The 13826-nt window shown below is 47.4% G+C and overlaps 1 protein-coding gene across 1 annotated transcript in view; it reads right to left on the reverse strand.

Moving 5' to 3' along the window:
- The window catches only part of AGRN (agrin), a 183832-nt gene that overhangs the window by 34048 nt on the left and 135958 nt on the right, over nt 1–13826 (reverse strand). The window contains exons 12-18 of the mRNA XM_087944607.1: nt 13149–13254; nt 12308–12424; nt 9592–9756; nt 3110–3253; nt 2842–2966; nt 2007–2112; nt 72–443 (exon numbers count right to left, since the gene is read on the reverse strand). Coding sequence (XP_087800733.1) covers nt 72–443; nt 2007–2112; nt 2842–2966; nt 3110–3253; nt 9592–9756; nt 12308–12424; nt 13149–13254 — 1135 coding nt within the window. The remainder of the gene's footprint in view (nt 1–71; nt 444–2006; nt 2113–2841; nt 2967–3109; nt 3254–9591; nt 9757–12307; nt 12425–13148; nt 13255–13826) is intronic.

The following is a 13826-nucleotide window of genomic DNA, read 5'->3' on the forward strand; positions in this document are numbered from 1 at the left end:
TAATGGAGTGACCCCAATGTGCTTTAAGGAAGGCCAGGGACTGACATGCAGAGCTAAGGTGTGCACCATACCTGCAGAGCTGGTCCCGCTGCCTTCCTGATCCCCGCTGGTGCCCAATTCTGGGTCTCCGCTGCCTTCCGCGCTGCCCGATTCAACGTAAGCCATCGGAGTGGTGGCAGGGACCACGGGAGCTGTCAGGAGGGGTCTGGCAGTGGTCTGGCGGATGCCCTGCGTCGTCCAGGGAAGAGTGGAGAGGACAGCAGGCTTGGCTATCCTTCGGGTGACCGGCTGGCTCTGGTGGGAAACGGAGTCTTCTGAATGCCAGGGAGAGGAGGATGTCCTGGTTAGCTCGGGAGCCAGCGTTGTGATTTGGGGAGCCAGAGGGGGGACGGAGTCCAGAGGGCGTTGGGTTGCAGGCGGGGTGGGATGGCTGGCATGGGATTCTGAAAGAGAACCAAAATGAGACAATGCAGCATAAGGTGCATAAGGAAGATAGAAACTTCTTAAGGCACATCTGGCCTTGAAGGGGCAGCCAAGAAAACGAATGAATGGACCTCGGAATAAATCAATCCAATGTTCACACTCGAGACCCCAATTTTTTGAACCATGACGCAAAGACACGGCTCCTTTGAGAAGATTCCTGTGCTGGGAAATATAGAAGGAAAAGAGAAGTTGGGGATGGCCAGCGGTCAGCGGGGGTGGACTCCTGTTTCAATGCACCATGGGAAGACTTGAAGGATCATGTTGGGGAGAGATCCTTTTTATTGGAGGTCTAGTAGGGGGTGGGGGTGGGAGGAGGAGGAGGAGAAGAAGAAGAAGAAGAAGGAGGAGGAGGAGGAGGAGGAGGAGTTGGAGGAGGAGGAGGAGGAGGAGGAGGAGGAAGAAGAAGGAGGAGGAGGAGGAGGAGGAGGAGGAGGAGGAGGAGGAGGAGGAGGAGGAGGAGGAGGAGGAGGCTTGTAAAATGAACTGTTGCCTGGCGCTATGGGTAGAGGGGTTTCCATCCAGCCAATTAGAGGAGAGACAGCACAGAGTTTCCAAAGCCTCTTTGAGAGGGCGCTCCTTCTCCTGGGTTTTTTTCCTCTGCCAGTTTAATTTTAACTCCGGCAAACACTTCAGATTGCCTTGCATATCACATGCCAAAATCAATAACTCCTCATCAAGAAACAGGGCCACGAAGAGCAGGCAAGGCTCAGAACAACTCCTGATACCTGATTTTCCACAATTATGAGGTCACAAAGTGAAGCTCGCCTCCAAGACCCAACGGCTTGGGCACACACACACACACACACACACACACACACACACAAAACACCATGCCCTCTTCTCGTCCAACTGTGGCTTTAGCCCACTCTCACAAACCCAAGAAGAGTTTTGAAAGCTCAGGCAATGTGGGTTTTTCACACAGTGGAAAACGGTGGATTCGTTAAGCGGGCCAGGGTTCCCAAAACCAACTGGCTGGATTTCTGGAATTATTAACTTGGGGGGGTGGTGGGTGTTTCAACCGTTGTGAAAAAGACAGAAGATAATATTTGTAGCTCAGGGTTAAACTGTGGGGTCCCTGGTGCACTCTGAGCATGGTGGTTTTCTTGCAGACGTTTCATTGCCCAGCTTGGTAACATCATCAGTGCTAGAAGGGAATGCTAGGAGGATTAATGCAAGAGGAGGAGGAGGAGGAGGAGGAGGAGGAGGAGGAGGAGGAGGAGGAGGAGGAGGAGGAGTGGTGCTGTAGGGTCCCTGGTGCTCTCTGAGCTTGGTGGTTTCCTTGCAGACGTTTCATTGCCCAGCTTGGTAACATCATCAGTGCTAGGAGGGGGTGGGGTCTGGCAAAGCCTGCTCTCTTCTAGCACTGATGATGTTGCCTAGTTGGGTCATGAAACGCCTGCAAGGAAACCACCAAGCTCAGAGAGCACCAACCCCAATCCCCCAAGGTTCAAAGAAGTGGCAGTCTGGGGGCAGCTGTCAATTTCTGTGCAATGGTTTGGCGTAAGCATTCAGTGGGGACTCACCTGCACACTGGCCCAAGTGTTTCACCTCTATGGCCTTCCCTTGCCGGCAAGCAATGGTTCTCAACTGACACTGGTCGCCATAGGTCACTCCATCAGAGCCACAGACCTACAAGGGGGGCAAGGGAATTCCCACCTCTTAAGTTCTTGAATTCAGTACAGATATAAAACCAGAAATTGTTTTGTTAGGCATAATACCAGAAAACTATAATAAAGGGACTGCCTATTTAATAACACAAGTGTTAACAGCAGCGAGAACTGTATTTGCACAACATTGGAAAAAATGAAGACACACCTGCAGATGAAAATATTAGATTGTGCAGAGATGGATAGGTTAACGTTAATTATAAAAGATAAGGAAGAAACAGAATACTTCCTAACATGGATTATATGCTTTATCAACGGTTGGATCAAAGAGGTGGAAACTAGAAGATGAAAGATTAACACGATAGATCAGAAAAGAATGCAAGAATTTGTATTACATATAAGCAACTATCAATATTACAGTTGTTATTATTAATAGTATTATTTTTACTATCAGTATTATCATTATTGTATATTATAAGTAAATGATGTAAGAATCATATTATCAAGAAGTCATTATTAATATTTTAAGTATGGATGTAATTATCAATATTACTCTTATCAGTTTATTAAGACTTTGTATGAACAAATGGAACCAGACAACTGCCCATTAAGTATTTATGTCATTTAAAGAAGAAGAAAAATGTATAAATAAACATTTTAAAAAAAAAGTTATTGAATTCAACAGGGACTGATTTACTGGAAGACACCATGAGTTTGCACACTCATCTTCACTCAGGCTCTCTCTGCTCACCTTGGATGCGTCAGCTTCCGTGCAAAGCAACGATGGACACTCACACTGGGGAAGGCCGTTCACTTCCACACACGACGCCCCAAATTCACAGGTCATTTCAGAGCAGGACGAGGGGGCAGAGAGATCTGGGGATCAGGCACGACATTCAATGCAAACTAGCTTCCAAATTGATCCTTGGAATAAATGATCTCTCCAGCTCTCCAGCAGAGAAGCGCCAAAACTTCCACAACCCCCCCAAAGCTGTCTGCATGCGACGTTACCACTTTACCTTTCTCACAACCGGACATTCCCAGCTTGCTTCCGCTGGGACACTGTTTGCATTTGGTGCCAGTAATCCCGGGTTTACAGGAACACAAGCCGGTCATCTGTTCGCAGTCATCCCGCACGGATCCCACAGGATCGCAGTGGCAGGCTGTTCGGGAAAGCAAGGGAGGGTTCAAGGAAGAAACAAGCGGGTTTAACAGATTAACAAGAGTTGGAAGGGATCTTGTGGGTCATCTAGTCCAACCCCCCCGCCCAAGCAGGAGACTCTACACCATTTCTGACAAATAACAGTCCAGTCTCTTCTTGAAGGTCTCAAGTGATGAAGCTCCCACAACTTCCGAAGGCAATTTCTGTTCCATTGCTTGATTGTTCTCACTGTCAGAAAGTTTCTCCTTATTTCCAGGTTGAATCTCTCCTTGTTCATTTTCCATCCATTATTATTCCTTGTCTGGCCTTCAGGTGCCTTGGAGAACAGCTTGACCCCCTTCCTCCTCTCTGGGGCAGCCCCTCAAGTATTGGAAGGCTGCTCTCCTGTCTCCCCTGGTCCTTCTCTTCCCTAGACTAGCCAGGCCCAGTTCCCGAAACCGTTCTTCATATGTTTTAGCCTCCAGTCCCCTCATCATCCTGGTTGCTCTTCTCTGTCCTTTTTCTAGAGTCTCAATATCTTTTTTATAGTGTGGTGACCAAAACTGGATGCAGTACTCTAGGTGTGGTCTTACTAAGGCTTTGTAGAGTGGTATTTAGTCCCTCCTTTGATCTTAACTGTATCCCTCTATTAATGCAATTTAGGATTGCATTGGCTTTTTTGGCTGTTGCCGCACACTATTGGCTCACATTTAGTTGGTTGTCCACTAAGACTCCAAGGTCCTTCTCACAGTGACTGCTATTGAGCCTGGTTTCACCCAGTCTATATGTGCACTTTTGGTTTTTCTCGCCTAAGGGTAAGAGCCACATGTGGCTCCAGAGCTGCCGGTTGCCAACCCCTGATCTATGACGATGAGCTGTCCAAAGCCCCTTAGCCATCTCTTTCCTCCTTCAGACAGGGCCTTTTTTTGTCATGGCCCCACATCCCTGGAAGAAGTCCCCTTCCCCAGAAATCTTATAGGGTCCCCCTTTTCCTTGAACATTCAAACTGCGGAGAACATAGAGAAAAAAATTCTGTCCCTCGCAGAGTTCATTTTTTCCTTCTCCTACCGCTAAGCTTATCTCAGTTACTTACTGGTTTCATCATTTGTGTTTTTTAAACAGCCCATATTTTTGATTACGTGTTTTTCCCTTCTGAAAAGCAAACCATAAATCTATGAAATTAAAGCCGACTTTTCTATTACTGTCTGTCTATTCCTTCGCTAAATGGAGGCTGAACGTAATACCTTCCTGCATTTAAATCAGGCTGACGGGCTAAGGCGCTAAAGACAGCTGGAGCTCAAGCAGAACCGGATAACTTCACGGCTCTGATAGGGCGAGCCAGAGTAGGGGATTTGGGACCTCCTTGCCCCAACATAGTGCAATAAAAACCATCCTGGTGCATAGGAGAGGGGGACATCAGTTCGAAAACTACACAGACACATCTCTGGAGATCTAATTTATCCAGCAACTAAATGGCAATTGTTTTTAAAAGCGGGGGGGGGGGAGGGACAGTAGTACAATTCAATCGGTGTAACAACCAGTCCCGTGAGCTCCATTTTCGCTGGCAGAGTCACCGCGAGCCGGTCCTTTGCTGTTTTTTTCAAATCTTGAGTTTGACACCCCTGCTTCCGAAAGTCTCCATTTCAGGATTGTCTACTGCGGCACAATCCTCCGATCCTCCAGAGAGACAAAGAGATGCGCCTGTGATAATTTCACAATAGCCGTGTGTTCGTGCGGATGTTTATACACAGCGGTCGCCAACCAGTGGGCCGGGGACCGTTGGTGGTCCGTGAGAAAATTTTGGTGCTCTGCAGAGAAATGTCACCCTCAAAGCAATTAATCCAGGCTGCGTGGGAACACGAGGCTGCCCCGCCCACATGGCCCGCGGGAACACAAGGCTTGCGCCGCTTGCATTGCGAACAACACGAGGTAGTGAGGGGAGGAGGGAAAGGGCGGAGGGGGAACTTGCCCCACTCATCCCACGCGCCTGGCCTGGCCACCGGGCTGCTTCTCTCCGCTTCTTTCTTCTTCCGTTTTTGGCTGCACGCAAGGAAAGCAGCAAAAGTCTTTCTTTCTCTCCCCCAAACTCCGCCAGAAATGAGTCTTTGGGATCCTGCAAGCCTTCCTGCTCCAAGAGGCTGCGCTGGCATGACACGTCTCACAAAGACTCATTTCTGGCGGAGTTTGGGGGAGAGAAAGAAAGACTTCTGCTGCTTCTGCTGCTTTCCTTGCATGAAGTCAAAAGTCTCTCTCTCTCTCTCTCTCTCCCTGAGAATGGAGCTGGAGACGGTATCCTGCGATCCCAAATAAAGAAGGATCGATCGGTAGGAAAAATGGGTGGGGAATTTTCCTGCAGACTTTTTGGGGGATTTTTTCAGGGTCTCTGTTCCGCTGGATTTAAAATTATGAGTTTGGTGGTCCCTGAAATCCAAAAGGTTGGTGGCTCCTGCTCCTGCTCCTACACACGCACACACACACACGCACACACATATAGGCGAGCACAGATTCTCGTATTCTTGGCTGTTTGTTGTCGCTTCCAAATAACTCTCTTTTTTCCTCCATCCTTCCCTCCTTTTTTCCCCCCATTTGCCACTTTATTGATTTCTCAGCTTTGATCGCCAATGGACCTTGAAATTAAGACAGGGTCCTCCTCCCTTCCTCCTTCTTCCCCTCCCTTCACTTTCTTGTTTGCTCAACGAATAGCTTGTCAATACAAATCTGGAGCAACGGACATAAATCTGATCAACTCCCCTGCTTGCTGAACTGTAATTTGGTGTTCCTATTTCCCCCAAGAATCGTAGAACGGTAAGGCTGGAAGGGACCTTGGAGGTTTTCTAGTCTGACCCCTTGCCTAAGGTAGAAGTCCTTATTCCAGTCCAATTTTTTCTTGAAATCTTCCAATAATGGAGCAATAGCAATAGTACTTAAGACTTATATACTGCTTCACAGTGCTTTGCAGCACTCTCTAAGGGGTTTAACAGAATCAGCCTCTTGCCCCCCAACAATCCAGGTCCTCATTTTACTGACCTCGGAAGGATGGAAGGCTGAGTCAACCTGGAGCCTGGTGAGAATCGAACTGCTGGCAATGAGTTAGCTTGCAATACCCTATTCTAACCATGCACCACCACTGCATCTATCTATCTGTTATCTATCTGTCTGTCTATCTATCTATCTATCTATCTGACCGTCATAAATATGAGTCTCTTGCCAAGTGCCTGGATTTTGTAACTTTGAACGGTCACTAAATGAGTAATTGTAAGGACTACCTGTCATTCTCATGCTTCGTGCCAGGGTATGGATGATCTCATTTGCTTCCTAAAACAGATTATGTTGGTCGGGCATTTTTTAAAAAATCAAATTCTACTACGGGACTTGTCAAAAATAAAGTTATATCCTTGCGATGTTATCAGTAGAATAGAATAGGAGAAAGAGAATAGAATAGAATAGAATAGAATAGAATAGAATAGAATAGAATAGAATAGAATAGAATAGAATAGAATAGAATAGAATAGAATAGAATAGAATAGGAGAAAGATAATAGAATAGAATAGAATAGAATAGAATAGAATAGAATAGAATAGAATAGAATAGAATAGAATAGGAGAAAGAGAATAGAATAGAATAGAATAGAATAGAATAGAATAGAATAGAAGAAAGAGAATAGAATAGAATAGAATAGAATAGAATAGAATAGAATAGAATAGGAGAAAGATAATAGAATAGAATAGAATAGAATAGAACAGAATAGAATAGGAGAAAGAGAATAGAATAGAATAGAATAGAATAGAATAGAATAGAATAGAATAGAACAGAATAGAATAGGAGAAAGATAATAGAATAGAATAGAATAGAATAGAATAGAATAGAATAGAATAGAATAGAATAGAATAGAATAGAATAGAATAGGAGAAAGATAATAGAATAGAATAGAATAGAATAGAATAGAATAGAATAGAATAGAATAGGAGAAAGAGAATAGAATAGAATAGAATAGAATAGAATAGAATAGAATAGAAGAAAGATAATAGAATAGAATAGAATAGAATAGAATAGAATAGAATAGAATAGAATAGAATAGAATAGAATAGGAGAAAGATAATAGAATAGAATAGAATAGAATAGAACAGAATAGAATAGGAGAAAGAGAATAGAATAGAATAGAATAGAATAGAATAGAATAGAATAGAACAGAATAGAATAGAATAGAATAGAATAGGAGAAAGATAATAGAATAGAATAGAATAGAATAGAATAGAATAGAATAGAATAGGAGAAAGAGAATAGAATAGAATAGAATAGAATAGAATAGAATAGAATAGAATAGAATAGAATTCTTTATTGGCCAAGTGTGATTGGGCACACAAGGAATTTGTCTCGATGCAAATGCTCTCAATGAAGGAAATGGACATGAGGAAGGTATAACCATTAACTGGGACATTAGCCAATTACAACATGTTTTACTCCGAAGCAACCTAAACAGAGGTTCAAACCCTAAAAGTCCGTATTCCTGGAAGGAGTTCTTAAACTGCCCCCCCAACTACTCCCCTTTCTGACATTTTGGGGACCACAAATTCTCCAAGGACTGAGAATTTGAGGGTTGCCAATCCACGCCTTTGGTGTGATGCCAAGCCCAGCAGTAGCAAGCCATAATCAAAATTAAATGTTTTTGAACCTTGAAGGCAAAGGAGGGGGGGAAAAAACATCTCTGCAACTTTAAGCTAAGGCCTGTTCTACAAGGTTGAGGTAAGGATGCTTCTTGTAGTAGGAAAACTGCCAAAAGCCTTAAATCCGGAGCTTCTGCTCACATCTGGAGGGAATTTAAGAACTCCCTTCTCATGAGGACTCCCGTGAACATCTGGCAAAAAGCACAGAGAAGTCCACCATTAGACCGCTAACATCTGGAAAATACTTGTTGGGTTTCTCCAGAGCTTTTCAAACACCGAAAAAAAAAAAGAAAAAGAAACATGGGGATAGCTAACACCTGGAAAGACATCAGGGCATTTTCTGCCAACATCTGGAGTCAAAATGGAGCGGTGCGGTGGCCTAGGGGTGGAGCTCTCCCCTCACAATCAGGAGGCTGTGAGTTCGATCCTAGGTAGAGGCAGTTATTTCTCTCTTTGGGCACACTGAGAATCTATCGGCTGAACAAAACTCCACACTGGCGACAGGAAAGGGCATCCGGCCAGTAAAACCACAGCGCCATTCAGTTGCCCAGACTCCTCCTGCGAGGATTATGGGGTTGTTTGAAGTAGATGATGATGATGATCCGGAGTCAAAATCTCCCACGAACTAAACCGCGGTGGAATCAGATCGGATTTCTCTGTTGATTTGGTCCCAGAGTTTTGAGATTTCTTTGCCTTGCGAGCCAGCTCTGCGTTTTTATAAACTTTACTTTGGCGCGGCTTTCAATTAAAAACGCGCACACGGATATTCAAGCCCCCCCCCCCCCCCCGCCCTCCGGTCTCATCTTTCAAAACTGGGCTCCTGGTTGTCATCGGTTTGGTAATGACTTCTCTGGCAGGTGCTGGGTGTGAACTGCCCTTCCGCTCTCGACTGTAGCATGGAGGGTGAGAACTAATTTCCACCATCGCACCTCCATCCATGTTCTCTCTGCCTCACAGGCAGGACTGAGACAATGAGAAAATGGAGCTGCATTTGTTCTGCTATTAGCCCAAGGAAGGAATCAGAAATCAAATCTCATCTCAGCTGAGACTCCGCGGGGCTTCCCCTAAACTGGGCTCTGGACTCCCTCCCGCCACCCCAAAACTTTCTTTTAGAACAGGGTTTTCTGTCCTAAGCCTCCCCCCAAAAAGCACTAAGTCAATTCTGAGTCCTGGCAAAAACCTCTTTTTAATGTGAATTTATTTCATTCAGTCAGCCTTGGTGCAGGAGGTCAACTAGGCCAGGGGTCCCCAACCACCGGTCGCGGACCGATCCCGGTCCGCGGAACAACTCCTACCGGGCTCGGCTTGCTGGGCGCCGCCATCTTTTTCATGAAAAAGTGCTTCCGGTGAGCTTTTCCGGCAGAAAGCTCACCGGAAGCACGTTTTCATCAAAAAGATGGCGCGCTGAGCTCGTGAGCTTTTCCGGGTAGAAAGCCATTTCTACCCAGAAAAGCTCATCGAGCGCGAGCGCCGCCATCTTTTTGACGAAAAGTGCTTCCGTGACCTCACCGGAAGCACGTTTTCATCAAAAAAAGATGGCGGCGCCCAGCTGATGCCGGTACCGGGCCGCGGCGTCGAAAAGGTTGGGGACCCCTGAACTAGGCCATGTCCACCATGGCCACGCCCACACAGTAACAGGGCAGAGAACCCTTTGCTGAACTTCTGAAGCCCAACCCTGGTCAACGAAGATACTCACGGGTACAGCCGCTCTTTCTGTCCGTGATGATGCCGCGGAAGTTCCAGAAACCGGGTTCGCAGCGGTCGCACTTCAGCCCCCCGACGCCGGGTTTGCAGGAGCACTGGCCTATGCTGGGATCACAGCTCCCTCCGTAGGAGCCGTAGGGGTTACAGTGGCAAGTGCCTAAGAGACAGGAGGCAGGGAAGGGTTAGCTCTCAAGTGTCAGCTCTGAGATTCAGCTGCCACGAATGGAAAGGGGGGGTGGAGGAGTTGGAAAGCTCCGTATGTCGCATTAAAAAAATTCCAGCTGCAGTTAATTGGTTCTCGTGACTAATGAAGCGTAGAAGTGGGAGGAGAGAAGGTGGGTTTTGTGAAAGGTGCTGAAAATGACTTTCACTTTTGGAAATTGCCATAGACATACCGGAGCTGTTCCTAATAAATCAGTTGGAGATTATACTTGTCTCAGAGCGATTGGTTACCATGGACAATTTCTGGATGCCTAACATCAAGTTGCTTTGGCAGGAGAGCCCGCAGCCCCCCGGGACAGGTTTCCCAATACCACCCCAATTGATAGCATCCCAACTGAGGCGAAGAAGCTTCTTCAAAAGAGAGCTACATAAAATGGAGAATTCTAGGCCTGGAAGGGACCTCGAAGGTCTTCTAGTCTGACCCAAAGGTACTTTTTTTCCAGCGGTAACTGGACTTTATTTTTCCTTGAAGATGTTTCGCTTCTCATCCAAGAAGCTTCTTCGGTTCTGGCTGAATGGTGGGGAAGGGAATGATTTATCTTCCTTGAACTCCTTCTGAGCTGTTGAGGCCACTTGGAGGGTTTATCTGTGACCCTCAGGGTCACTTGGATAGTGCAAATGGGTGTGGAACCTTCTTGGAGCTGCTGAAAGGGCCGTTATGTAAACAGGAGAGAGGGCTGTTCGATTTTAATGCAGATGACCTCTTTTGACCATGACCTGGATAACTGAGAATATCCATAGATATTCTTCTAGTAGTCTAACCCCCCTGTTCATGGCAGACCATAAACCATCCCAGTCAAACAGTTGTCTATTTTTGAAAACTTCCAAAGATGGAGCACCCACAAGCTATTCCGCTGATTAGCTGGCCCTCTGGCCCGGTGATTGTTAACTCGGCCTGTCAATAGCATAGCTCAGATTGCTAGTCCTCATTATTTTGTGGTAGAAGAGATGCTTAAGGTTCTTTTGGGGGATGCAATTGGTTCCAACGCAGCCCAAATGGGAATTTCCCAGAATAAACCTCTGGGAAGGAAAGGGGGGAGTCTGTGGTGAACCCCCCCCCATCGTCAAGCACACAGTCAAAATTTAGGGATTTCCACAGATGGGACAGTCAAGTCAGGCACCCTCCCGAATGAACGGAATAAACAAGCTGCCACGGAAGTCACAAGAAAAGAATTTCCCACACTGTGTATCAGATAATTATCATGATCAAGAGGCATTTCATGGGAAAAGTTCTCCACTCCTCTACTCGCAATTGAATCCCTTATGCCACACCAGGTTTGAAATTTTGGGCTTGGTCAATCTGGAACTGCGCCGCCTTACGCTCCCGATCTAAGCATAAGTACACAAAATTGTCTGCTGCAACGTCTTGCCTGTCAACGACCCCTTCCGCTTCAACCACAATAATACACGGGCAAACAATCGATGCAAACTCAAGATTCAAACTTGACTGCAGAAAATATGACTCCAGCAACAGAGGGGTCAATGCCTGGAACTCATTGCCTGACTCTGTTGTTCAAGCCGCCCCCTTCGACGAAACTAAGGCACGAGCACCCAAATGCCGCTTCCAACCGAAAACCCGGAAGCGTCGTCGAAACAAGATGGCGGCGCCCAAGCTTTGCGTGCCCGGTAAAAATGATCCACGGACCGGTACTGGTCCGGGACCGTGGTTGGGAACTCCCTGCTTAAGGGAGCGTGCATAAGCGTATCAGTGTGCCTACCGTCCCTGTCTTACTGTCCCCATTTATTTGTACTTATTTCCTTTGTTCCTGTTATGCCTGCTTATTATTCCTGCCCTTGTTATCTTGTACATGTTTGACAAACAAACAAACAAATGAATGAAAGTATTGCCCCAGGCCTGGTTGGGAAGGAGGGTGGGGACTTCAGGCTGAGCTAGATGCTTCCCCCTCCAAGCTCTTCCCCCCCGCCCCCCCGAGTGCTCCTAGGCAGACGTGATATTTTAATTTCCAGCTGCGCGACTTCACCGCATCAATTATCGAGGCGACCCCCTCCAGGAGGGGGGAAAATCTGCCAATTTCTGTGGATTCTACAGCTCTCTAGGTCAAGATCTCCAGAGCCATTAAAATCGCTTTTGGAACACGGCCACCCCGCTGAACAAATGACCCGGTGAACGAAACACCTCTACCGAACCGCGAACAGGGCCGTGGCGTTCCCGGCAGCCGCTCTAATGGACGCCCCGCTAACCAGCTGGCCTTCGTGGCCTCAGCTGCTTAAAATGCCACCGACTCTTTCCTCGTCTCGTTAGGCGGACAAGATGGCTCTGGCTAATTATTCCATAAAAAATTAATAAAAGCCTGCAATGGGTGGGCTGCGGAGGGAGGCGAGGGAAAAGACGAAATAGATTGGGGTAAGGGGAGCGTGCTCTCTCTCTCTCTCTCTCCCGGGACCCTCCACCCCGAAGCGTGCCGGGGAGGGGGGACCCCTTGAAAAGCCTCGTCCCAGGCCCCCGAAGAGTGGCATCGACTTACTGGGGCATCCAGCCGACCCCACTCCAAGGGCTAAAGTCATGTTGTCCGGACAGCAGCCGTAAACGGTTTTGCTACAGTGAAGGAGTTCTGGCGAAGAGGACGGAAGCGTTGGGACCCCTGGAAGGAAAATTTTAAAAAAATCTCTTTTTTAATGACGAGGCCACCAGCAAGTAAGCTATACAGTTGTTTCGCGACCCCATGGGTCATGCCAGCCCCCACCCCCTGTCTTCTACCACCTCCCTGAGACCAGTGGTGGGATTAAACATTTTTTTACAACCGGTTCTGTGAGCGTGGCTTGGCTTGGTGGGCACGTCAGGGGAAGGATATACTGCAAAATCCCCCTTCCCTCCCCACCCCACTAACCTGCTTTCCAGCTCCATTCTGCTGTGCAGGGCAACCCAAGGAGACCCAGCCGATCATCTGGGACTCAATGGGAGGCAGAGAAGAGGTGGGGTTGGCGGGGCCAGTCAGAGGTGGGATTGGCCAGTTCTCCAAACTACTCAAAATTTCCGCTACCGGTTCTCCAGAACTGGCTGAATACCACCTCTGCCTGAGACTGCCCAATCTCATACCCACTGGGCCAACGACACCATCGAACCATCCCCATCCTCTGCCATTCCCTTCTCCTTCTGCCTTCCACCTTTCCCAACATCTCCAAGGAGTCTTCGCTTCTCCTTAGGTGACCTAAGTGTTTGAGCTTCAGCATCTGTCCTTCCAAAGAACAGAGTCGATTTACTTCCTTCGGGCCAAGAAGAAAACCCCGCCGGGCTGGCAGTTTCTGGTTGTTCGATGTCCGGAAGACCTCTCCAAAATCTTTTACTTCCCACCAGCCTGAAATTACCTTGGCAGGGTCCCTGGCTTGCCACGTAAATGTCCTGGCGTTTCTCGCAGCGGGATTTTTTCAGCTCACACTCATTAGCGTAGGCCACCCCGTCCGATCCACACACCTATGTCGGGGAGGAAGGAGAGGGTCTTGTTATAGAAAGAATCGGAATGTCAGGCCCGCCTCATCTTGGACCCCCCCCTCCTCCCGAGTTGAAACCATCCTGGGCTCCATTTGTTGTGAAAGGAATCGCTTTGTCAGAAGGAAATTAAAGCCAGAACTAAAGGTTTGTGCCTGAAGTTTCCCCAGTTAACGTTCGCTTTCTTCTTCCTCTCCCATTATCTCCCTGTGTTGTTTGTCGTTTAATGATCCCCCGTAATCCCTTGTGGGGAGAGTCGGGGCCACTGAATGGAGCGGAATGTTTACTGGCCAGTTGCCTTTCCTGTCGCCAATGCGGAGGTTTTATTCAGTAGATATATTCTCATTGTGCCCAGAGAGAGAAATATCAGCCTCTGGACTGTGAGGCGAGAGCGCCACCTCTAGGCCACCGCCCCTCCCGTTAATCTCCCTATTGTCCTGTCTCATTCGAAAGAACTGTTTTTGGTAACACTGCCTGCATCGGCGGGCTAGACAGTGAGGCGTTGCATTTCCCTCTCTGGCCTTGGGATGACCAGCTGATGTCTTTTGGGAAGGGTC

This window comes from Notechis scutatus, chromosome 16 (assembly GCF_049901735.1).
Source record: "Notechis scutatus isolate UNSWTSFEM ecotype Mainland chromosome 16, rNotScu1.2, whole genome shotgun sequence".
In the NCBI taxonomy this organism is placed as follows: domain Eukaryota; kingdom Metazoa; phylum Chordata; class Lepidosauria; order Squamata; family Elapidae; genus Notechis; species Notechis scutatus.